Here is a 26,346-nt window from a genome sequence, read left to right on the forward strand (position 1 = left end):
ATACCCTCACTTCCCAGAAGCTGCCCAGTCAAATGTCCCTAGAGGCATAAACTTCTAGAAAATCGTTTCAAAATATCAGTGTTTGAAATAAAAACATAATAAAATGTTTATATAAAGAAGAGAGGAATAGTAATCATTCACAGATACCACTTATCCACTGAAACCAGGCTTTATCTGGAAATGTATTTACAATTTTAAAATCTGAAAATAAACATAGTAACAGAGGCCCTAAGCTTATTTAGGTGTTTTCATAGGATGGAAAAAGGTGAAGAGGGCTCTTAATAGATTCTTAGAGTTGCCCTAATAAAACACCACAAACTAGATGGCTTAAAACGACAGAAATTTATTGTCTTAGAGTTCTGGAGGCTAGAAGTCCAAGATCAAGGTGTCGGCAGGGCCATGTTTCCTCTGAAGCCTTTAGAGGAATCCTCCCTTGTTTAACTTCTAGTGGTTTGTGAGCAAATGGCATTCCTCAACCTACAGCTGTCTCACTCCAGTCTCTGCTCCATCTCCCTGTGACCATTTTCAGTGTCTCTCTCTTCCCATGGCCATCTTCCATGTCTCTCTCTCTTCCCATGGCCATCTTCTCATAAGGACACCAGTTATAGTGGATTAGGGGACCATGCTACTCCAGTATGACCTCATATTAATTAATTACAACTGCAATGGCCCTATTCCCAAATAAAATCACATTGTCAGGTACTTCGGGTTTGAAGGTCAACACACCATTTTGGGGCAGACACACTGCATCAGCAAGAGCCCCTAAACCAAAGAAGGGTCTGATGATGGGATCATGAACTGATGGAACTAAGAACGACTTAGAAGTCAATTGCTAAAATGTTGCAGGCCAAAAATCTGGCATCGCTGCCTTAGAGAGTGGCTTCTGAAAACATGGTAGACTGAACTAAGATGGATTCCCTCTATACACTGAATTCTGGATAACAAAGAAACAATATAGTCAAGGTCAGAAGAAAGAAAGGACTCTTTTCAGAGACTGTAAATTGAACTAGAAGCCAAAATGGTAAAGAGCCACCAGGTCTAGCAGATAGATGCTGGGCTTCCCATCCCCGAGTAGGACTAAACATATGGCCAAAAGCCAGGGGGAGAGCGGTAACTGAAATGTCTGCACAAAGCCACTGATGGCCATCCTCCTCCTGTAGAGCAGACTAGAGAAACCTTCACCCATCAGTTCAAGAAGCTACAGGAAAGCTTGTTATTTGCTTGGATACTGGGTGTAATGCCAACTACCAACCCTTTCTTGTGGGAAACCCAAAGTACAAGCTTTTATCGCACCTACCAGCTTTTATACAACTTACATGATGCGGGAATCCCAACCTGAGAAGTCATCAGTAAAACTGGTCTGGAACCAGTGAAACAAGCCGGAGAAAACATATTAACTACCACCTGGCACCACATCCACAAACCAGGGGCATGGGACTCTCACAGAAATGCTACCACCCTGCTCATAAACATGAGCTTACGACCAACAACCAGAAGCGACAGCAGGAAAGCTGCTTCTCTCTGCAGTGCTTGCTGGGGTCACAGGGGAGGATCCTCAAGACATCCTCCTTTTCACTTTTGGTTCGTCAGGAAGCCACTGTGGGGCCACGGACAGGAGCAGCTGCATTCCCACACTCCACACAAGTTATGTGGTCCCCTACGAGAGGTCGTCCTGAGGCCACAGACACCAACATGCCCCAGAAACGAGAAGCAGATACGTCACACTCTGCAGTGACAGCAGACTCCTGGCAGCACCCAGAAGTCTAAGACACATCTTCCTGGTCTGACAGGATTTTATTTTCTAGAACATCGCAGAAATCAACCCAAGTCATTAGGAGGTGCCTGCAACCACGTTTTACCTCAGAATATTTGCCGTGGCTTTCCTTTCCTGGGGAAGAAGGTCTGGGTCTCGCAAAACTTCTTCTAGCAAATTGAGGACATTCATCTTTAGTTCGTTGTTGAGTTCAAAATCCTATAAAGCAAAATGCAGCTTGTAAAATTTTAGTTGTGAAGGTTTTAGCTCTATGACCCATGATACCATTTCTCATGATAAATTCTCTAGAAGCTATGTATGGACCCTAGGACTGCTCTCCCCACCAGAGATCCTGAGTTCATTGGTTTGGGAAGGGGTCCTATTGTCAGTATTTCTGACAGGCTCCCCAGGGGGTGGGAATTTCTCAAAGATACGGGTGCTTGCCTTAGCCTGAACCACTAGACCTCCTCCTACGTTTACTTCTATTTATCTTGCACATCTAGGAAGTGATAAACTTTTTCCCAGGAGCTTCTTAATTCAATCCTATGGGATAAAGGGCTTTGCTCTGATGTCCCGAGGTGCCCCCTACTGTAACCTGCTGTAATGTAAAGGCTGAAATAATGGTCTGGTTTCTCACTGGACTATATGTCAGATCAGTAACTGGGGCATAGCAATAGCTCAAAAAAAGAGACCTGTTGCAAGAATAAGATCTGTCATTTGGACAGTGACTTGAGTTAAGAACTTCCATACAGACAGGTTAACAGCTAAAGAATAAATGACATTCACAGACTGATGGGGCTGCATCAAGCAAGCCAAGGAGTGAGACTGAAGGGGCGCCCACTGGGCAAAGCTGGGTATCAAAATGAATCATAACAGTGATAAGTAATAACCCAACTAAATTAAAACAACCTGTAAATCCCTAGTGGTGCTCCCAAAGATATAAATAGGTACATACAGAAAGAGGGTAGAAGAGAAACTTTTCTTTATAGTAGAATTCCAACTAATAAATGCAAAGAAACAAAAGAGGGAAAAAAAACACCATTTTGCCCAAAGCAGTAATAACTGATCAGGCAACTGACTAGATGCTGAAATTTATTGGGAGACAGAATTAACAGTGTCAGAGTACCCTTCGGCCCCTGCCAGAAATGATTTGTTAATTACAAAGAAAGACTCCAGCAGACACCTTAACAAAGTGATCAGTTACCATCACCCATCACGGAACAAGCCCACATCAGGTACTACCAATGTGATGCTCTGTGAAAATCATCATTTATTTTTTTCCCTTAAAATGCATAATCTCACATTTGCATTGTGAGGAAACATTGTGCTCTTCAAAAATGTTAATGCATTGAAAGATGAAAAACAGGAACTCTTCCATTTTATTTTATTTTTAAGATTTTATTTATTTATTTGACAGACAGAGATCACAGGTAGGCAGAGAGGCAGGCAGAGAGAGAAGAAGGGAAGCAGGCTCCCAAGCAGGCTCCCCGCTGAGCAGAAGTCTGATGCAGGGCTTGATCCCAGGATCCTGGAATCATGACCCAAGCCAAAGGCAGAGGCTTTAACCCATTGAGCCACCCACGTGCCCTGAACTGTTCCATTTTAAAGGACACCGGGGGGACCACGGCTCCATGGGACAGGTGAATCGGGGATTAGATCTGAGGTCAAGGGGAAAATGACATAAAGGCATCACTAGGACAACTGGCAAAAGTCAAGGTTATGTAATAGTTGGGAATAGCATCAATGTTAAATTGTCCTGAGTATGATCATTTTTACCGAGGCTGTTTAAGAGCAGCTCCCTATTTGGGAGGGCAGGGAGGAGACAGAAAGAGAGGCAGAACACAAATACGGTGAGCACATTAATTATTATGAGTGACCGTAAATGGGTATCAGTGTTCTTTGTCTTATTCCAGCATTTTTCTCTTGATGTGAAGTTTTTAAAGGTACAAAGTTGGAAAAAAGAAGAAAAAGGTAACATCATGTTTCTTACACTCTTTTATTAAATGCACTGACAGGTGGCATCCTGGGACGGTCAGGTTTTCAGAGACGATCTGCACACTGCTAGGTCCTGCTTGCAAGGTCCTGACTCTGAGAGACTGTCTTTCTAGGTGCAGGCATCATGTACGTGCATTTCCCCTTCTATACAAAGTGACTCACTACAACTACATTTTAACTTTAAGGAAGGAAATTTTGAAGCACTGACATTCTGAATTCTTTTAAATGATTAGAGAAAACATTGCTAATTAGAATGAATCCAGCAAAAAGAAAACAGCACACACTTCCTATTTTAGTAAATTAGGGGCAGCAAAAGGATCCGTAATTTCACAAATTGCAGACAATGCGACAGTCTGCCCTAATTTGAGTTGGGTATTTTTGTGTCTCAGTTAGGTGGAAAACTGTGTAACAAATTTTTCTCAGTATTTCAGTTTTACTGCCTGACAATTAGTATCACTTCTTTGGACCAAGACCCCCCCAGGCCTGGGGCAACAAGGAGGTTATTATCTCTTAGCATTCTCAGGCTGCCAGCTGATAGGTTTTCCTAAAATTTCATCTATTTATTGTCCAACAGCTGCTCGGCTATTGGTTTTCCTTTTAAAATACATGCAAGTAAGGGTGTACTAGGTGGCTCAGTCAGTTAAGCAACTGCCTTTGGCTCAGGTCATGATCCCAGGATCCCAGGATTGAGCCCTGCATCAGGTTTCCTGCATGTTGGGGAATCTGCTTCTCCCTCTACCCCTTACCCCTGCTCATCCACACTGTCTCAAATAAATATATAAAATCTTTTAAAAAATGTAGGCAAGTGGGGCACCTGGGTGGCTCAGTTGGTTAAGCGAATGTCTTTGGCTCAGGTCATGATCTTGGAGTCCCAGGATCGAGTCCCACATCTGGCTCCCTGCTAGGCAGGGAGTCTACTTCTCCACCTGACCTCTCTCCTCTCATGCTCTCTCTCATTCTCGCTCTCTCTTGTTCTCGCCCTCTCTCTCAAATAAATAACTAAAACCTTTAAAAAAAATAAAAAATGTATGCGGGGAAAAGAGAGTCATATCTTGCTACTGTGTTTTTAATTTGTCCAACCCCTCCTGCATTTCAAGGCGAGGGGAGTATTTGTAAACAGCTAATAACCCCACTAACTTCAATCCCTGAGCACCAAAGGATTTCTCAGCCATCGGGAGTCTGTTTCCTTAATGAATATTGGTATTTATTAGTGAGATGACAGAGTCCTCCTGTAGCTGTGTCAGTCTCTCGAACGATGCACATCATCCGACGATCATAAGTGGTTTAGTGGGAAGGACATCAGGTCAGAGTCTGGTCCTTGCTGAGGGATAATTAGCAGTTTCATCAACAATCTCCACTGAGTACCTGCTTTGCCCCATCCTGGGCTCAACAGGGGAAAACAGCTCTGAGACCCCAGGACGGCAAGATGTGTGAAAGGTCTTATTAAGGAAAATAAAATGTCATTTTATTATTCTGAGCTCTGGAAAGACTAGCTTGAGAGAGCCCTTTGGAAACTTGGTGGAATCTGACCAGATACTCTTGGTGGCATGATGAACGTTAGAGGTGAGCATTTGCTCTGCTGGTGATGTAGCTGAGGAAAGCACACTATCCAGGGACGGCTGAGTAGGAAACGTAAGAATTCTCACGTGTAGTTTCCCCTGACATTTGCACAGGTTTTTCTCACATTCAAAGTGACCGTCTGTGCATGATTTCAGTTGTCCCTCGGCTGACCCAGGAGCAGACAAGGAAGGAACCTATGATCTTGTGTCACAGGTGGGCCATGGAGGCTGAAGTGATGTGATCATACTGGGGAGACAAGACAAGGAAGGAGGTACCAGCAGCGGACAAAAGCACAGGTGGTCTCTCTGACTCTGATAACCTGTGCTCCTATCTGCCAATAGGCCCACGATTCACCACAGATTCTTCTTTTTTTAAAAAAGATTTTATTCATTTGAGAGTGAGAGTGCACAGAGAAAGAGGGAGAGGGAGAAGCAGACTTTCCATAGAGCAGAGAGCCTGACACGGGTCTCGATCCCATCACTCTGGGATCATGACCTGAGCCAAAGGCAAACGCTTAACCACTGAGCCACCCAAGGACCCCTCACCACAGATTCTAACGCAGGAATTCTGGAACAAGGATACTTTTCTCATGAACTCCTGGGTGATGCTGATCACGTTTTCAGTAGCAAGACTTGCCACTGTGTATTTTTTTTAATTCATGCAAAAAACAACGCCTCAAAAACTGACTAAAAAAAAAAAATCCAAATCTTCTTATGTACTACCTAGAATGGAAAATTTTCTTTTTTTTAACCAATGCATGTGAAATGCAGAATTAGCTATCTGAAAGTCCCTGTTCAAAACGTAATAGCTACTACTTCACTAGAAATCTAGAGCAGCTAAAAAGCCACTTGCCCTATTTAAATCCAGAGGCAGACTATTCATAATAAGTCTGCCTAACAGCCGTTTTTAAATTATCTGGAATCTAATTTTTTGGGCGCATTTCCCCAGGCCCTGAATGGGAAATGAGAACCCTCTTTGGGGCGGGGGCGGGGGGGGGGGTCGGGGGTTGGTGGGGAGGAGGGCGGGGAAGAACACTGGCTCCTTCTCATAGGCAGCAATCGGGGCGCCCACGAGATGGCGCTCCTGGGTCGTCCGGCTCTGCGGGAGTCCGCACCGCCTGGGTGCTCGGACCTGGCGGGCGGCAGAGCGCAGTGCGAGCCAGGCCCTGAGCGGGGAAGCTGCCAGTTGTCGGGTTCTCTTGTGCCCCAGATCAGCGAGCCCTCCGCGTCCAACAGGAGCTGAGGCAGTCACCCAAGCTATCCCAGCAACAGCTTATATAGGTTAGTTTTTGTTTTCCGATGTTCGAAGCAGAGATGAGGAGACAGAAGATCAGAAAGAAGAAACCACCGGGCTTCCAAAGGCGGACAGCCCGCAAAATGGGGAGACTTTGACATTTCAGTCTCTGGAGAAGAAAGGATAGTTCTTATTCCTTCAGCACTTTCTGAGCACCTCAGTTCATGACGTCTCGGGGCGCGGGAAGGCAAGGCAGGGACAGCAGTGTGGGCGTTGGGCAGATGAAGCAAACATTATTAACCCCTAGAGCCCGGCGAGAGGGGTCTGTGATTGGGGTGGGTGGGGGGAGCGGGGCCCTCCCTGCCCCACTGAGTTGGAGGAAAGGTTCTGGGCCTGCAAATGCAGCTCCGGGAACCCCTGCAAAGAGGGGACAGCTCACCTGGACTATCAGGGAACTTGGCAAATGCTTAGGGACAAGAGATTACCAGCCAATGACGTTAGATCCCCCTCAAGACACGAGCTATGGCAAGAGGAGTTTTATTTTACCAAGATTTACTAACTCTGCTCCGACACTTTTATCAGTGATTCGAAAGTCAGTATTTCCCTCACCCAGGTTAGTGGAGTTCCTGGGGTAACTAAAACTTTGTGAGAGTTCCCCAAATGCCAGATGGTATTTTAATTATGATCTAATTTAACACAGTTACAATCATTTTTATTCCCATTTTACAAGCAAAGAAGTCAAGGTACAAGGAATCCAAGTATCTTGTTCAAAGTCACAACAGATAGCAAGTGGCAGACTCAGGACTCGACCCCAGGCAGTGTCACCCGAGGCAGTGGAACACCCGAGTTCTCACTGCTAACACCCAACTGTCCAAAAACAGTAGCTATCAGTGCTCTAGCGCTGGTAGCTTGGGCTGAAAAGACATTATCAGATGCTGATTGTCCTGCTGGAGCTATCTCCCTCCTATGCTAACTAACACCCATCTGAGATAGAGATCTTGAAACTCAGGTTTGTATTAATAAGACTAGATCATACAACAGAAAAACAATCTGTGATGCAATAAATCAGATTCTCCAGCCCCCTGGAACTAAATCCCTGCTGACAGCTGAGGCATGCGGGCAATTACATTCATTCTTTCAGGAGTGCAGGACAGTAATTAGTAATACACTATGCATGGCCAAGGGAACTCTAGGACACTGGGAAAATCTGATTCAATAAACACAGTTTGAGGGTAAAGAGAATTGCAAGAATAATTTTCTCACTGCAATCAGTACAGTTTATTCCCAACTACGGCCAGAGTTTTAAAAAGGAAAGTAGAAATACTGCAGAATGAAGTAAAACCACATAAATAATTTTAAAACCTGGACAGTGGGCTCATAAAGAAGGGGATTGGGATGTGTTACACTCAAAAATAAGAGCCTGGGGTTTGAGAATGATTTTCTTTCTTTCTTTCTTTCTTTCTTTCTTTCTTTCTTTCTTTCTTTCTTTCTTTCTTTCTTTCTTTTTAAAGATTTGATTGACTTATTTGACAGAGATCACAAGTAGGCAGAGAGGCAGGCAGAGAGAGAGAGAGAGGGAAGCAGGCTCCCCGCTGAGCAGAGAGTCTGATGTGGTGGCTCGATCGCAGGACCCTGAGATCATGACCTGAGCGGAAGACAGAGGCTTAACCCGTTGAGCCACCCAGGCACCCTGACAATGATTTTCAAGGCAATGAAAAGCATGTTAGTGTTTGCTGTTCTCTTTGACTACAGAAGACGAAGAGCTGAATTTATATTGTGGTGTAGATTTAGGTTAGGTCTGTGCCATTTTGTTACCTGGGAAACTGCAGCACAGGTGCTCAATGATCTTCCCAAGATCTATGCAGATCAACCTTGATAGGTTGAGGACACATTTCTGGATTCCTCATTTTAATGAACCAGAGATAACAATCCTCTTGAGGAGGGGAGACCTTATTCAGAAGGTAAATGTTGAAACCTTATCCCAGGGCGGATAGTGCTGGCTAACAACTGGCAAGGGAGACCCTGCAAAGCACCTATTTGGCCTTGTCCACTGTCCACCACCCCTGGTCAACCAGCCTTCTTGCCACCTTTGGGTAACCTTGACTCTGAATCACATTTTGTCACTGGAAAAGTGAAAAGCAGGGTTTTCCAGCATTTCCCATCACCCAACTACAAAGATATTTTAAAAGCCTCTTTGTTTGCCCTACAAAAGGAACAACTGACTCAAAAAACATAAGGAAGGGCATTACCTTTGGAATAAAACCCTACAAGGCAACTCCACAGTAATTCCAAACTTTCCAGCACCTGTTGAACACTTACTCATAAGGTCCTAGAATCTCCAAAGAGAAACAGAATATATAGAAAATTGCAACTAAAAAAAAAAAAAAAAAGAAAGAAAATGTGTAACTGACCAGCATGTAGCCATGTATGCACCAGGAAGAGGTGGTAAATCCCAGATACAATTAAGCCCCAAATATGGTAAGCACAGGTGCTCCTGGTGGGGGTCCAGATATTTGTTGAATGAATGGACAAAAGTTCTAGGGAGGTGACTTGACTTTGAGATGTGTGGTAATATGTTACCTAATTCTTCTTAAACTGGTGTTTGGGGAAATTATTTGAGCAGATGTGAGGTGGGAGGCTACTAGAGGAAGGCACCATGCAAAATGTGGAAGATTTGTTAGAACAAAAATAACCGGGGGGAGGCAAATGGCAATGAACGACACCAACTCGGTGAGAAGGAAGAAACCATGCAGAAAATAATATATGCGACCATTTTCTAACAAGTGATTCTGCATTTGAAGACTTGCTAATATCCAGCCTTTAGACCTGGACAGCTGAGCTTAGAAGAATTTTAAATACGGCCCACAACCTTGAAATCACAGAATATCTCAGAAGAGAATCAGTCCATTTAAAAAGCATTTATCAGAAGAAGGAAATAATTTTCTAAGTGCTATGCTTTCCGCTGGTTTCTAGAGAGGTGGTTAATTGATAGGATTGTAGCTTTCAAGACAATGACAAAGATTGCAGAGGGGAAAAATAAGTTTGGAAAGGCCTGCTTTTAATCTTGATTTTTAAATTTTCTTCATTAATTAATGCCACATGCCAACAAAATTATCCTTGACCTTAACTTGAGAAGAAGCCTTAGTGAAGAGTGGTCTGTAAGTTATACTTTGTTCCCCATAAAAGGGGAAAGATTGGTAAAGGAAGCTGGGAGGCAAACCTCATCCCTTTCCCCATTGGAGAAGACACACTCAGAGTCTGGAGTGTGGCAGAAGTAGAGCCTTTGACATTCATCTAGGAAGAAACTTCATTATGCAAAGACATGAAGAGATATAGGTTGGCGAAATCTGGAAGCAGAGTGAGCAGGAGATGAAGCACAAGGAAAAGGGCAGCAGGTAGGCAACACCTTAAGACTGGATCGAAGAGGTGCCTGGGGGGCTCAGTTCATTGTCTGTCTGTCTTCGGTTCAGGTCATGATCCCAGGGTCCTGGGATCAAGTCCCTGCATCAGACTCCTTGCTCAGCGGAGAGCTTACTTCTCCCTCTACCTGCTGCTCCCCCTGCTTGTGCTCTCTTTCTCTCTCTAACAAACAAACAAACAAATAAATAAAAAAAATAAGACCTGAACAAACCTGTTAATGCCCCAGTGCTGAGCTGGCTCCTTGGAGTCCTGGGGGACAGGGGCGGGGTCCAGAGAAGGGACTGAGAACTCAGTCCTGTATGCCGTGGGACTCCAGAAATACCTCCTAGGTCCACAAGTGATTACGAGCGTGTAGAATGCAAAGTGTTGATGTAAGAAGCTCCTGATATATGTAACATCCCATATGGTGTTTCTCAGTGTTTTCTGTCCATGAAACCCATCCACAGAAGGTTAAAGAATCCTGTTGGTCTTACGGAGAAAGCTAAATTTCTGTCTTGGCAACAATGGGAACTGAAAATAAGTTCCATTTAACACACTGGTTCCCTAAACTCTTAATTCCGTTTCACACAGACTTAAATAAATCCTGTTGTTAATTTCTCACCAAGTTTTTTCTTTTCTTGTTTTTAAAGACATGCATGGAAAGCTTAAGGATAGTTTAAAGGCTAACAATAGGGATGTATAAAAGATAAGCGACAACTGTGGTAAGTAGTTAAAGGAAGTCGGATCTTCTTACTTGGTTGTTTGCCTGGACCACAGAAAAAAAGAGTTAAAAAATGAAAATCTATCTTCAGGATTAAAAGAAAAGGGGGGGAAGAAGAAAATCCATGGTAATCAGATAATAGTTTCTGATTTTATATTTTATTTTATATTTTCTAGAGCACTCTGACAATTCATTTGTGCGTAAGAACCCCTTATAGATGTTGCCGGTTTTACGAATGAGGATGGTAAGTTACATGGGAATCTAGACTAGAATTCAGATTTCCAGACTTCTCTCCTCGCCTGAGCCCTTCTTGACCCAGGAACTCAAGTGAAGTCTGATGCCCAAGGCAGTTTGTTCTGAGGGGGGAAGGGCAGGCAGATCTTGATAAAATAATACAGCAGGGTCGGATATGAAAGTGATGAAAGTAGGTGCCAGTCCATGTGCCCAGGAAATCAGGAGGAGTCAAAAGGAACTTAAATGGCTAGCCTAATTAAATCAAATAGAGCATTCTCCATCTCACTTTGGCTTCCCTTCCTGGGAAATCAGAGTTTGGGAACAAACACTGGTTTATTCCTGGGGGACATTCGAGATTTCTTAGCCTGGACATGCGGAGGTCCACGGGAAATGGTGTGGACAACTAGAAGCAAATGAGTGCTAATTAGTAAAGACGAGACTAAAATAAAGACGTGTGTATCCTGTTGATTATCTTCCCATTTAGTGCCTTTGTACAACGATTTGCAAGGCTGAAGCAAGAGACAACGAATTTATCAATAAACAGAAATAGTTCACAGCTACCAGCTTCTCACACTGCAACTCAATTCTCTCTCCTTGTTCCCGGCATCCCCATCCACACCCACTGGCAGGGGACAGGAGCCTCACTGTACTTTGGGGCTGCTGAGCAGGGGCCAGCATCTTCATCCACCTGTTAGGCGGGATGTCTGGGGTCTCCTGACTTCTCACCGTAGACAGCACTAGCTCCAGCTCCCTCCAGGGCCAGCGCTGAGGGAAGCCGGTAAATCACCGTCTGAATATCCAAGAGGTGCCGCCCTTCAGAAGGGAGGCAGGGGAGCACCTGGGTGGCTCAGTGGGTTGAAGCCTCTGCCTTCAGCTCAGGTCATGATCCCCGGGTGCTGGGATCGAGCCCCGCATCAGGGTCTCTGCTCGGCGGGGAGCCTGCTTTCACCTCTGTCTCTGTCTGCCTACCTCTCTGCCTACTTGTGATCTCTGCCTGTCAAATAAATAAATAAAATCTTAAAAAAAAAAAAAAAGAAGGGAGGCAGGGCTCTGGCTGGTTAAGACCATAAAGATCCTTTGTTTAAGGGACACAGAAGAGACTCTGGGACAAAAGTAACTTTCCTAAGGAAAGATTCAGAAATAGCAAAAGCACGGTCAGTGTTAGCATATGATATTCTCGCCTTTTTGAGTCAGAAGTGGTTTTGTACATTTTGCTTTCAAGCTGTCTGCACTCCAAGTGTTGGCCGGCGAGATCGGGGGTTACAGCCCGTGCTGGGCAACCAGCAGCTGGAGTATGGAAGCAGCTTCTGCCACCTGCTATCTGTGTCATTTTGGGCAGATCGTTTCACCCCCCGAAGCTTCCATTTCCCCATTTATAAAGCTGGATAACAACATCTACCTTCCCTCTCTTAAAAAGTTGAAGTGAGGGGGTAAATGAATTAATATTTGAAAACTACTTACAGACACAAAAACAAAAACATGGCCAGTCTTGTCACTCAGAATGCACCCTCATAGAGGAAACTGCCTTCTAGGTGTGTGTGGGGCGGGGAGTCATGTTTTCAAGTTGCCTATAAAAGGCCAGGTGCCCTGTATCATGATTACGGCAGCCTCAAAGCTCAGACTGGTTCAGTGGAAAGAAGAGCCGTGGCTCAAAGCAGAAACAGACAGGGAGCCTGGATGGGAGAGCCCCCCACGGCGGGCTGACGGGCGGGACCAGGTGGAGAGGAGGAGGAGCTGAGCCTGAGGGCAGGATGGCGGGGCTGGAGGACGGCTGAGCGCCATCAGAAGGGTCCACAGGCGCTGCTTAGTCTGATCTGTAAGTCAGATCCTACTTACACCTTTCATCCTCCTGCCCACATTGAAAGTCTGTACGAGGCTCATCCTTGGCCCAACCTCCATTTCAGATTGGGAACAAAGACTAGATCTGCACTCAGTGCTCTCATTTGATGCTAGATTTAGTGTCTTGCTAAGCAATGCCAAAAATTTTAAAAATTAAAAAAGGGCCCCCCGTCATCTGTTGAAATAAGTGACAGAAGAGATGAACTGTAGAAACTCTCATTTTAGGACACCCTGTTTCCTGCGGTCTTTGAACACACGAAGTCCCTGCCATCCCAGCAGCACCAGCGTTCCTGCCTCAAGTGATCCCACTGGACCCCCTGGTCTGAAGCGGCAGGCTCGAAGCCCAAACGCAAAGACGCTCATTGGTACATTCCCTTATTGGGAAAAGAGCCACCATCTCCTCTGGGACTGATAAAACCCCAACACTGATGTTACGTAAAAGTTTGCTTTGTCTACAGACCCCACAGAGGTGTGCCCCTCTTCAGCAGGCTGATTGCTGGGGCCAAGCGGAGATGACCGTGCTTTCCTGTTTCAGAGGAAGGGGGACCCTGCTGGAGAGAGGGAGGAGTTCCGAGCCAGACATCAGGGAGCTAGGTCTGGCTCTCAGCTGTACCTCTGAGGGGTCTAGGACTGTGCGTCTATACTGGAGCCATTCGTTGTCACATGTGACTATTTAAATTTAACTAAATTCAATAACGTCCCAACTTCCGTTTCTCAGCCACCCTGGCTGCTCCATTTCCAGTGCTCCATGAGCCACATGTGACTACTGCACTTGGCACTACAGATACAGAATGTTTCCACCATTATAAAAGGCTCACCTGGGCAGTGGTAACTGACCCTCTCTGAGACCTGATCGCCTCCCTGGTCCGGTCCGGTCAGAGTAACAACATCTGCCTGGGTTTAGGCCCCCACGGGGCTCTGCCAGGAGAAGCCGTCTGTGACGTTCTGAGCATTCACCTGTGGCGGCTGCTCTAAGAAGTCTCACCTCACCTAATCCTCCCAATCGCCAGAATAAAGAAGGGACACCATCCGCACTTAGATGGAAGGAGAAATGGAGTCCTGGAGGAGTTGCATAGTTTGCTCGGGCACATGGCTGGTGGGTGTGAGGGAGGGGACTGCCATCCGGGTAACTCCGACCCTGAAGCCCTCCCCATCGCCCCACCGCTCCTCCAGCGGCCTTCCAGAAGCCCCTCGGTTCCGACATCCGTGCTACATGCACACAGTGGCCCGAGGTCAGCTCCGACGGGGGATTTCTGGAGGTGTGAAAGCTTTCACCTCAACTACTACCTGAGACTACGAAGTCGAGTTGTGAGAGCTGCTGATTCGCGTCTCATACCCCAACCTCTGTTTATTTGTTCAGTGTGCTCAGGATATGGATTCTAACAAACAGACGCTGGGGTCTGTGTGAGTGTGTGTGTACGTGTGTACTTCTACATGATGGACTACATATAAAGCTCTCTGATTATGGGAGAAGCACGTATGTACGTAACAAGTATCATACATACTGCTCACAGTGAAAGAGCAAACGGGGGGAAATGAGTGTCATCGGCCGATAAGGGGAGAAAGTACGTAATATCAGTAAGAACAACAGTAAAACCAACAGAAGACTGGGAAATGACCAAGACGAGGGGCATGGGCTCGGAAGACCCTCTTGGGTGCTACCTTATCTTGATCAGGGTAGTCGTCGTCATACAGGTGCGTTCAAGGTAAAGTCTCTGAGCCACACTCCTAAGTTCAGTGCCCCTTATATGAATGTAATAGCTTGGTAAAATGCAACAAAGCATATAAAGTTCAGTGCCCCTTATACGAATGTAATAGCTTGGTAAAATGCAACAAAGCATATAAAGTTCAGTGCCCCTCATACGAATGTAATAGCTTGGTAAAATGCAACAAAGCATATAAACCGAAACACAAACTCAAGAGTTCTTCGTCATCATCTTATACTCATTGTTTGTTCCCCAAACAATGAGTGTAAGAGGACTAGTGAGTTAGAAACCCAACAGCTGAGTCATTTTGATACAGTCTGTGAAACTGCTCGCCCACATGACCTGTACCTCTTGTGCCACAAACAAGGATGTAGTCATCAAGCAGCAGCACTGCTGTTCACCGATCCCATTAAACTGCTCTGTCCGCTATCCTTCCCCACCCTGCACATAGCTTTGGGGCTGGCACCAACGTCCTTGAGAACTTTTAGGTACAGAATTCTATCTTCTTCAATCAGAATGGCCAGTCCAATACATTATCCAAGTTCCCCGTTCAGTCCGGTAAGACATTTCCTTCCTGGCCTAGCTTGGCCTGCCTTCAGCCTGGAAGCCTCCCTAAAGGTCCCCTGTTCTTTCCTCCAAAACACCTCCTCTCCACTCCCTGCTTCCCCTTCCACATGCCAGGACAGGTGGAGCTGGGCCCTGCTCTGGATGTGGTAGACGGACGGTGGCTAACTCCTGTGGGGCACGTGGGGGGACTCCTGGAGTCCTCCCCACAGGACACTGAAGGCCAGCTCCCCTGACTCAGGCAACGTCTGGATCCTCTCACGCTCAAATCTACCCCGTGTCTGGCACCCTCTAGGGCTCAATTCTTACTAGTGAATGAATGAAGGGGGGAAAAGAGAGGAAGTAGCAATAGTTCGTCCATGAGTTCCATGGGGAAGGAGATTTTTATGTGAGTAGGTCATTTTTATCTGATCTCATGCTTTTAAAACACTTCCCCTAACCTACGGTTAAGAAAACGAGGGATCATTTCATTCTTGGCCGGTGTCCCTCCCATGGTACCGAGTCAGAGTGCGCAGGTCGTAACCTACAGACACCACTGCAGGCTCCTTCCTTAGTACTGTTCTGTGGTCTGTAGGATTCCTCAAACAACTGGACAGAGTCTCTCTCCAGGATCAGTGGATCAATAAGGCAATGCAGGAAAACCAAAATTGCTACAGATTATACATACCAGGCCTCTAACACACACACTGGAAGTCAGCCTCAAAGCCCTGCCCTCTCTTGTCTGTGCACAGAAGACAAAGCAGCCCAGGAGCACATGGCCCCGGCACAAAGCACGGTGGCCCCCAAACCTGCAGACAGCTTGGAATTGTGCAAATGACACATGAGGCCTCCTAGCAGGAAACACTTGAGAAGTGTGCAGACACCTAATGAGAACACTTCTTTCTCTCAGATTTTCTACACACACAGCCTTGATTTCTGGTCCCTTGCTGGCTTTAGTCTCTGTCTAGGCTGATTTCGGTAACTATAAATGCTTGCGGATGACCTCCTGGAGGGAGTGCATAAACTGGCTTTGAGAATTCTTCCTGGGCATGTCCCAGGTGCCCAGCATGGCAGAGTCCTGAGGAAGCAGACACAAAGATGAAGGAGACAAGCCGAGTCTGCAGGGAACTAAGGGCTCCTTGTCCTGGGATGAAATGTTCATCTCCTGTCCTTAGCGAGAAGGGATCTGGTCACACCCACCTACGATGGACTTTATGTCTTTCATGTTTCTTGATTCAATGTTGCCTTTAACCCTCACTACACATCCTTGGGGGAGGCAAGAGATGGACAGTTGTTCTCATTCTCAGAAGAGAATATTCACCCCCGGTGAGGCCGAGGGACAGAATCGGGCCCCACAGAAGATACAGTGGCAGAGTTGGAAGAACACATGTGTCCTGACTCTGGGCTCCTGCTTCCACTAACCCAGAGACAAGGCATATGGGAGGAACCCACCCAGGCCTTGTGGCTTCCTTTCAACATGAGAGGCAATAAATGAGTGAATAAGGCATAACAAAATGAAGAGAAACTAGGGCAGAATGTATAGCAGATGAAAATTTTTGGAATCAGGAGAAAAAAAAAAAAAAGCATCCTAGTCTTACCAAAGGAAAGACTTACTAAAGGAAAGCCCAAGGTTCCAGAATGGCATTCTAGCACACTGTGGGGAAGGAGTTGAGGGTGACATCCTAGGGAAATTTTATTTCTCTGGAGAGCCAACACGCATAATTCTGCCACTCTATTTCTGCTGAATTAAGTTCAGGGTCCTACCTACACATATAAGTCACCTTTGGTGAGAAATGAGAAATAGATACATGATACTTAATATTGTGTAGTAGATTCAATTCTCCAGATTATCTGAGGACAAAGCTACATCTTGTCACTTCCCTGAGGCTTTTCTGTTTTCAATAAACAGAAGTGATTTCTCTGGTTGGTCTACCATGTGAGCAGTAATGCAATTTGCCATGTTTGGCTGTATTTTTTTTTAAAAAGATTCCAACTTCCTACTCATTTTTTTGGGAAAATTATTAATTAAAAATAATCAGGTTGCCACAATAATGCCATAGTCTGGGACTCAACCAGCAGAGAGTGAATCAGATAATGAAAAATCCTATTGTCCAAGCCCTTCGGTTTGTGAGGTGAAAATCAAAGACAGTAACAGTGAGGGTTAACTAGCAGAGTTCTTTCTTTCTTTAAGTACCATGGCGGGTCTGCTTGTCTGGAGACAGCCAGGGGCCACACCCACACCCTCACTGGCTCAGGCCATGTCAAAAGATGGAGAACTCACCCAAATGAGGAAGGAGACAGGACGTGCACACGATGAGGTTACAATGGGACAACTGGAAACCAACCACAGATCCTTAAAATACACTCACACATTCAGGGAAGGGAAGAAAAGACAAAGGTGGGAGTGGTAAGACCTTCCTCTGGCACATCAGGGTCTACATTTTATACAATAATCATGTCAGGACAAAAGACTGGATATTTGAGCACTGTGTACCTTCCACACATGACTCCCATGTCGAGAGGGTCTGAGAAGCTGGGGTCCCAGTATGGGCTCCCTAAATGGAACTGATGACCAAGAGCTTCCCCACATAGAAGCACGCCCTAAGTAACAGGCTACAAAGTATCCGAACTGTCGGCTAACATTTAGGGTGCTTTGTGGATTACAACTAAATGCCTCAGGACACAATCTGAATAAAGAGACCTGTACTTCCCTATCAAACCACTTTCTATCCCAGTGACTTGGTGCTATTCAGTCTAATACTACCCATAGGCACATACATATTTATGTAAGTACAATGCAGCCAAGGTCAAGCCAGATGATAACACCTTCCTGTAAAGCTCTTTATCCTAGAAGCAAGGGATTCAGTCCAGCCATCTCCCCATCTCTTGAGTTCTCTTCACCCAAAGTGGAGTGAGCCCCACATACTGTAAATTGCTTTGCGACTCTTTTCTAGCTATTGTAAGAGTTCTGTGTGAATTGTGAGGGATTCTGGTTTCAGATCGTTAGAAGAAGAGGGCACTGGGGATTGACAGAGAGGAGGTGAGGCTGGCAGGGAAGCCAGATTAGAGGTTTTGGAGAGAAGATTTGCAGACAGCAGGGAGCTGAGCCCCAGGTCAGCCTGGGCTTTGGCTTGCACCTGGGAAGACAGCGGAGGGACCTCTGTGAAGCCTTGTGCCCTGGAGGCTTGCGCTACCTTTTTGAAGCATCCACGGGCCCCTTGAATCAGAACTCAGGACCCTGGAGTCCAAAACCAGAGAGGAATGGGATGGCTCGTCAGATACGGGGTAGACTTCATTACCATGTATCTGCAGTGAGCCAAACAGGACTACAAGCAGCTCCCTCAGACGATGAGGAGAAGAGACTAGACATTTTCAGTGGGCTCAGGATGGTCCTCAGAATTTGAGTCATAAGGGATCCATTTTTACTTACTTAAGATGCGTAAGATAAAATTTTTAGATCCCGTATTTAACGTGCTACCTTCATTTGAACTTTAATTAACACTTAAGAATCGTCATGGGCTAACTGATGGAAAGGCCCAAATCCCACTTTTCCCAATTAGTGAATTCTCCTCCCACAGGGATCGCAGGTGCCTGGCTCTCTCCTACTCCATCTCATGGCCTGTGGTCACCCAGGGCCACATGGCAAACCCATGACAGCCTCTGGGAAAATACTGAAGGGAGACCTGAGAGCTCCTCTTTTCTCTGTTTCTTCAAACATTTTATATGTTTCATGTGTTCTGATCTGAGCCACCTCGGGGCCCCCTTCCCTCTCTTTAAAACTCTCCTGGCACAGGGACGCCTGGGTGGCTCAGTTGATTAAGCAGCTGCCTTCGGCTCAGGTCATGATCCCAGCGTCCTGGGATCGAGTCCCACATCGGGCTCCTTGCTCGGCAGGGGGCCTGCTTCTCCCTCTGCCTCTGCCTGCCATTCTGTCTGCCTGTGCTCGCTCTCTCTCTCTCTGATAAATAAATAAAATCTTTAAATAAATAAATAAATAAATAAATAAATAAAACTCTCCTGGCACAGTGCCAGGCAGTCACGCTTCTGCCAGGGCCCGCCCATTGCTCAGCAGCGGGTAACCAAAGCACGATGCGTGCCTCCAGCCCATGAAGCAAAGGAGGCCCTTACCTTATTTTCTGAAACTGTGATGTGGGTACACGTTCTACGAACGTGTACTGAAAACACACACACAAACAAATAACAAGTAGGTCTCCTGTCAGCATGATGTAATTTAAAAAACAGAGTACTAGGAACCAGAACATCAAAGGCACGAGGCAAAATGTCTCCTAAATTCGCCTGAGAAAATAGTCCCCAACCAGACACCAGAGTGTGTGGGCCCAGAATATTGCTCATCTCTAGGGCATCTGCTGTTTACCTCAGGGGAGGAGCGGCTGCTGACCCCCAGGGGCCCAGATGCAGCTACCTTGAGGGCCCATGAATGGCTCCCTGGGAGGCACAATATGGTGGCTTTAGGGCCCTCGGGTAGGTGCCCTTGCCTCAAAAGATGAGGAAAGAGGGAAGCTGGGCTTCCCCTCCTGTGTCCTGCTGGATCCTGGATATTTGGCCAATGCCGTGTGTCTGCTTTGATCTGTATGTCTATCCTAGTTCTTCCCTTTCTTATTTTTTTTTTTTTAAGATTTGTATTTATTTATTTGACAGACAGAGATCAAAAGTAGGCAGAGAGGCAGACAGAGAGAGAGAGAAAGGGAAGCAGGCTCCCCGCTGAGTCAAGAGCCCAATGTGGGGCTGGATCCCAGGACCCTGAGATCATGACTTGAGTGGAAGGCAGAGGCTTTAACCCACTGAGCCCCCAGGCGCCCCATTCCCTTTCTGTTCTAATTCCAAAATTTCAGACCCTAATTCCATAGACTCAGAAGGCATTTTATAAATGTCACGACTTAAAAATTTGGTTTTTAAAAAACCCAAAAAACCCTTGAAAGTAATCAATGATACCACTGAATTACCTGTGCATGCTTTGAGACCCAGTGACGGAGGACATTCAGGACTCGATTGGTGGCTGTTCTCCGAATAATAAATTCTTTGTCGCACGTCCTCTCAGTGTTGTTAAATCCTTAGGAGGAGAATAAACACACACATGTAGTTAAAGCCAATCCCCAGGAATCTGGAAAAGACCACTTATTTTAGGACCTGGGTTAACAGACACTTACAAATACAACAAATACACACCTTGGGAGAGAGGTATGCGGGGTTTCAGACTGTTGAGAATTCTGCTTACTTACTATTATACCCTCAGCTGTGAGGACACCACACAGATCCAGATGAAATTAAATGAATAATGTACACACATTTATTAAAGTCACTGATTAGAGCTAAAGCCAATCTAATGACATTTCCATTTATGCCTGCCTTGTTCTAGAACATAAAACCAAGAAAGTTTTAACAAAGCATTTAAATGAACACTAGTTGATACTTTTGCCCCAAAGTCATACAAGCAATAACATTTTCAATATTCAGATGCATTAGCCCATACCTTGGCTCATAGATGATACAAATACCTTATTATACGCCCATGTACTGAGAAGGGGGATGGCAAAGAACATGATCTCTGCAGCCAGACTGTCTGGGTTCAAATCTCTGTTGTCCTACCCTGGCAAGATACAGCACCTCTCTGTGACTGGTTTCCTTGTGTCCTGCACGGGCTAATATGTACCCACTTCACAGTGTTGTTATGGAGATTTAGTCAATACATGTCAAGCATTTAGAATGCCATCTGGAACAACAGTGAGAGCTCAATAAATACACTTCAGTACTGGCTAAGTGTCTTTGGTTCCCCACTGTGCCAATGTAGGTCTCGGTCACCTTTTCATTATCAAGAAACTACTTCAATTTTTTTTCTATTGAGTCTCTGTTTTAAAAGATTTTACCTTCCAATCATGATTAAGTGACATATTTGCTTTTAAAAATGAATGCAAGCCTTATATAACTTATATAACTTCACTGGCAAAGTTCCTGAAAGCTGTCTACACTCACTTATTCCATTTCCTCATCTTCTACATGCTCTCCATCCTACTTCCTTCTACATCCTACTCCAAGCTTCTCACCCCCTCTTATCACCCAAACAGCTCTTATAAAGGTCACTAGTAACCTGCATGTCTCTGTATCCAGGGGATATCTATCATCTCTCCATTGGAAAGCTCATCTGATGAATACCTAAAATCAAATCCTCAGGTATTTATATCCCTAGATCTCTTCTCTGGGCTCTGGATCGATGTATCCAACTGCTTTTTGATATTTTCCTTTTAGATGTTTTAAAAACCTCAGACCCAATCTGTATAAAAGAAAAAGCCATGGCCTTCCACCAAACCATGTCCTTATCCAGTGATCCCAATTTCCTAAAAAGACATCACTAGCCATCTCGTTAATAAGCCAGAAACTGTGGAATTGTTCCTGGCCCATCTCTCTCACCTTCTTCCCCATTATTTTATTTGCTAAGTAAATCTCAAATCTGTCCATATCTTCATCTCTACAAAGCCAAAATTGAAGTTGAGTTACCAGCACCTCTCAGTCTGGCCTACTGACAATAGTCTTGTCATTTCTTGCTCCCTCAAATCTGTTCTCTTCTCTAAAGTGAGAAAGACTTTTTTCAAAGGCCAAATTACATGTGTCATCCCCCTGTGTAAAGCCCTTCAATGGCACTTTTGATAAACAGAAAAAGTCCTTAACACAGCCCACAAGTTCTTCCATGGTTTGACTCCTAGCTCCCTCTCAGCCTTTTCTGGAACCATATTCTTCTCACTTCTCTTTTCATCTCACCACCCTTTTTTTAGTCCTTCATCTTCACCCCAGGGCCTTTGCACATACTGCTCTGAGTCTGGCAGAATTACCACTCCCCTTTTCATTCAGTGAAAGCTATTCTTGTTTATTTCACTTCCCCTTCCTGGCCTGAGTTGAACACATCAACACATCTCACAGCACCATGCACATTTACTTTCGGGCACTTGTTCCATTCACAATTTCACTTTTATTTATGTAGACAGGGATCGGGTATGTTTTTGCTGAGCACAATGAGCACATATCTGGCATGTAGCAATGCTGTATACAATATACATTTGCTGAATAAATGAATGAAAGCCTGGATAGTGAGAATTTACTAAATATTGAATGTGATTTGAATGTTAAGATGATAGAGTGAAAGATAAATGAATAGTCCTCGGAGTCTATGAAATGAGTTAGACCAAAAAAAAAAAAAATCAATCTATGAATGTCTTAAGAGCAGAGGCCCCTTTTCCACACTGCTCTTTGGATGTAGGCAGGCATCTCTGACCCTCCGGCAGACACAGTCAAAGGATAATGACACTGTGCTCTTGACAGAACAGACCTCTTTTTAAAAAATCTCTTGCTATTAAAAGCTCACAAATCCTAGGAAAATATAATAAATATCTTTTAAAATGCATAGCTGAGTTCTCAAGAAAATGAATTTTCTAGGGTCAAACACACATGGACCGGAAAACCGGAAACAAGCCTCTGAACTGATGCTAGCAGCCTCAAGAGGAGATCAGTTCGCCAGCCTGGGAAACACAGGATTTGGATTGTAAATCCATGTGGTTCAGGAGGAGAAACCCCTGAAACCCCCTTCATGAAGTATGAATGAGAGAGTAGGAACTACGACTCCCATATAAAGCTGGAACTTGACCAGTCCTCTGTGAAGAGTGGATGAGGGGGAGAAAGTGCTCCAAGTGCACAAGGAGACCATTAAGAAGCTTATCCATCTCAGCCTGAATCTCTGTGGGATGGGAAAGGAAGCTTCCCTGAGAATAGATAGCCATAGGCCCGCTTCATGTAGATTTGAAGCTCAGATAAAACCACGATGGGATGGCCTGTCCCTCTACATGAGAAGCTAGAAAGTGGCCCACCCCAATGATAACCCTGGGACCCCTGACAAAAGTATACACAAAACCTCTTTGGAGGGACAGAAACTCAACCTCAGCCTGTACTGGCTCTCCACTAAAAACAAAAACAAAAACAAAACAACTCTGAAGAAAAACTCACAATCCAAAATTACAAAACACTCAAACTGTGTGCCATGAACAAAGATCAGTAGCTACAGGGATGAGGGACAGCCCATCCCACCCCTCCACCACCACCAAGAATTCCAGGTACCAGAACTAATAGACAGATCCAGTTTGAGCATCCTAAAGTCAACATGTTTACAAAGACTAGTGATATAAAACTGGACACCGAAAACATGATAAAATAAAAAAATTTTACAGTCAGATTTTACAAGAACCACACAAAACTTCAAAGTTAATAGAATTATTCTTTCAATGACTGTTAAAAAATAGATAAGCTGAAATCAAAAACTCATAGGAACATTAATGAGACAGACATTAATTAATTAGATTAGACAGGCCCCACTGAACAAACAATAAACTGCAAAGAGATTTAAAAAACCGGACTTCAGAAAAGTATTCAGATGCAGTACCAAGAGTTAAACAGAGAAAACAGAAAAAAAGTGTTAAAAGACAGGGAGGAAAGAATTAGAAGTTCCAACAACAACAACAACAACAACAACAACAACAAAAAACAGAAGGACAGTATAGGAAAATAATTTTTTTAGACTTGATGGAAGACATGAATTTTCAGGTTCAGGAATTGCAATGAACCCAAGGAGGATAAAGAAAATGAAAGCCGCACCCAGAAAAGCAAAATGATGGAACTCCAAGGCCAAGATAGCTTTGAAGCAACTGGTGAGGATATATTTATGATCTGCAAAGGAAAGGCAGATGAAAAGGACAGGAAATGGTATGGGGACTTGAGGCAAGTGGATGAGAAGGCTCAGATCAACCAAATTAGAGACGAGACTTCAAGTGGAGTGAGAGTCGGGGAATATGAAGGCACCATCGTTTTGCCAGAGGACGGAAGTCAAAAGCTCTTAGAACATTGACAAGGGGTAATGAGGTAGTCTCCCACCTGCCTATGTAAGTATAAGGATGCCAATCAGTGAGATGAGAATAGATGGGAGTAAGAGAGAGACAGGAAGATGAAAATCAAAGTGGAATATTAAGAAAGAAAAGCACCTTTAACAGAGCTGATACTCCTTTCACGTATTTTGGAAAAAGCATCTATCCCTACTGGCCTCTTCGTGTCTGCATCAGGGGTGGGTGGCAGGGGAGTTTATTCTGAAAGGAAGCCAAGGAACAGTCTTCTGCTCTCCACGTTATTGCGTGTCACACATTAAAAGACCACTTCAAGGATTTTCTTTATCAAATTGCCAATATTTCCACAAATTCAAATATCAACCTCTTTTACCATTTAGGTTAGGATTTGATTATACCGCTTAGATGTTCTTCCTAACTCCTAACCACCATGTTATTTATCTTTTCTGTGGAGACTGCAGCTTGGTAAGTTCTCAGTATCTCTGCTGCTCAGAGCTCTTCACCTGCTGCCACTTGCAGACTCAACATTCTCTTGGGAAGGTGACCCGGTACTACTCAAGCGATCTCCAACAACACACACTCAGTGCAGCTGGAATAATCTTCAGCTAGTAGGAAAGATGAGTAAGATCGCAGGACCAGCCACAGGCAGGACCACCCTTCCAAGTGCTGAGAACGAGGGAGGGAAGGCTCCAAAGACACACATTCCATTGCACCCTTCCCACGGCAGGCCATCCCCGTGTGGCTCCAGGATGGACAAGTCAAGTCCAGAGCAATCCTCTACTCAACCTCTCTGCGGCTCAGTTTCCTAACTTGTAAAATGAGCAGAATAAAACCATGGAACACTATGTTAAAAATTAAATAATTCTTGTAGAACAAGGAAATCATACTCAATGAAATCATATTTATTATATTTTCACCTAGAGCTGGCTTCACCCATCCACCTGCCCCCTTAATCTAATGGCCCTCAGTAAATATTTTTGCCAGAAAGTCAATTATAAGCTATATGTGAAAGCAGCAAGGATTTGATGAACATCAACTTATTTCCTTCCTGGAGAACCTTTCTCACTGCTTGATCAACAGATGGAGATCTTTGATTTTCTAGAGAAATACTCTCTCAGTTCCATGTAAACCAGCAACAGTTTAGAAATTCCCTAAACCAGATACCTGAACCAGCTTTCTGAGGGGCATACCTGTAGCAAATGCTGTTAGAGCAAGTTTTATAAAAGGAGCTGCTGCTTATTCATGAACTGAAATTAATGCCTTACCTGGGCTCTCTCATGTGCTCGTTCATGTCATCAGATCTGCCCATGTCCCCATTTTTCACAGACTTTAAAGCTACATGATCAGAGCAACAATTCTCCATCACTCATCAGGCTTCCTCCTTATTTTAAGCCACCATCTAAGTTGGAGGCTGCCTGGGCGATATTTATTTCTGAATTTTAGCATGAGCTACACAGCTAATTGATGGCAATTCCATGTGGAAACTATTCAATCCTAGAATCACAGATCCATCCCCCAAGGAGTTCCTGCACCATTTTTTTGGGAATAGCAAATAGGAAATCTTTGCAGGGCTTTACACAGCTTTCACTTGTCAAGTGTGACAGCACAAAGAAACCACGTATGCCAGGAGAGTTTCTTTTACGGATGTACATATCTGGAATACAGCTCCCCTAGAGTCCTGCCTTTCTCAACTTTTGCATATTCTTTTGAAGTTGTAGGCACTGGTCAAAATGACTAATGTGGGCAACAAAAAGCCATCTGGAAAAGTGGTAAGAACCAAATCACCATCCATGTGAATTTAAGAATGAGATTCAATTTTACAGTCCTTCCCCCAGACACCTTGTGACTCATGCCATCCCCTATAGCAACTGATAGATGTAACATCTCTCGCATTAAATATACACTCCCTGGTGAAGGGATTTCATCTCAAGCATCTTTGTAGGCCATTCAGCTTTGCACACGGGCACTCAGCAGTTACTTTTCTTTTTTTTTTTTTAAGTTTATTATTTATTTGACAGACAGGATCAAAAGTAGGCAGAGAAGCAGGCAGAGAGTGAGGGGGAAGCAGGATCCCCGATGAGCAGAGAGCCCGATGCGGGGAACCCATGATCATGACCTGGGCCGAAGGCAGAGGCTTTAGACCACTAAGCCACCCAGCCCCCCACTACTTTTCTTTTCTTTCTTGTAACATTTCCCTCCAAGTTACATTTTTCTAAGCTCTTCAAATATTCCCCACAATTTTTTTTTAAAGACTTTACTTATTTGACAGAGAGAGAGATCCCAAGTTGGCAGAGCAGCAGGCAGAGAGAGAAGGGGAAGCAGGCTCCCCACTGAGCAGAGAGCCCGATGCGGGACTCGATCCCAGGACCCTGAGATCATGACCTGAGCTGAAGGCAGAGGCTCAACCCACTGAGCCACCCAGGCGCCCGGCCCCCACTGCTTTTCTTAATAAAAATTCCATCACTC

General features: G+C 44.8%; 1 protein-coding gene across 2 annotated transcripts in view; it reads right to left on the reverse strand.

The window, feature by feature from the left end:
* Nucleotides 1-26,346, reverse strand: part of RASGRF2 (Ras protein specific guanine nucleotide releasing factor 2) — a 251,133-nt gene that overhangs the window by 25,748 nt on the left and 199,039 nt on the right. For both annotated transcript variants that reach the window (XM_032335831.1, XM_032335830.1), the window contains exons 18-19: nt 19,948-20,054; nt 1,860-1,972 (exon numbers count right to left, since the gene is read on the reverse strand). In XM_032335831.1, coding sequence (XP_032191722.1) covers nt 1,860-1,972; nt 19,948-20,054 — 220 coding nt within the window. The remainder of the gene's footprint in view (nt 1-1,859; nt 1,973-19,947; nt 20,055-26,346) is intronic.

Source organism: Mustela erminea, chromosome 3 (genome assembly GCF_009829155.1).
Source record: "Mustela erminea isolate mMusErm1 chromosome 3, mMusErm1.Pri, whole genome shotgun sequence".
Taxonomy (NCBI): domain Eukaryota; kingdom Metazoa; phylum Chordata; class Mammalia; order Carnivora; family Mustelidae; genus Mustela; species Mustela erminea.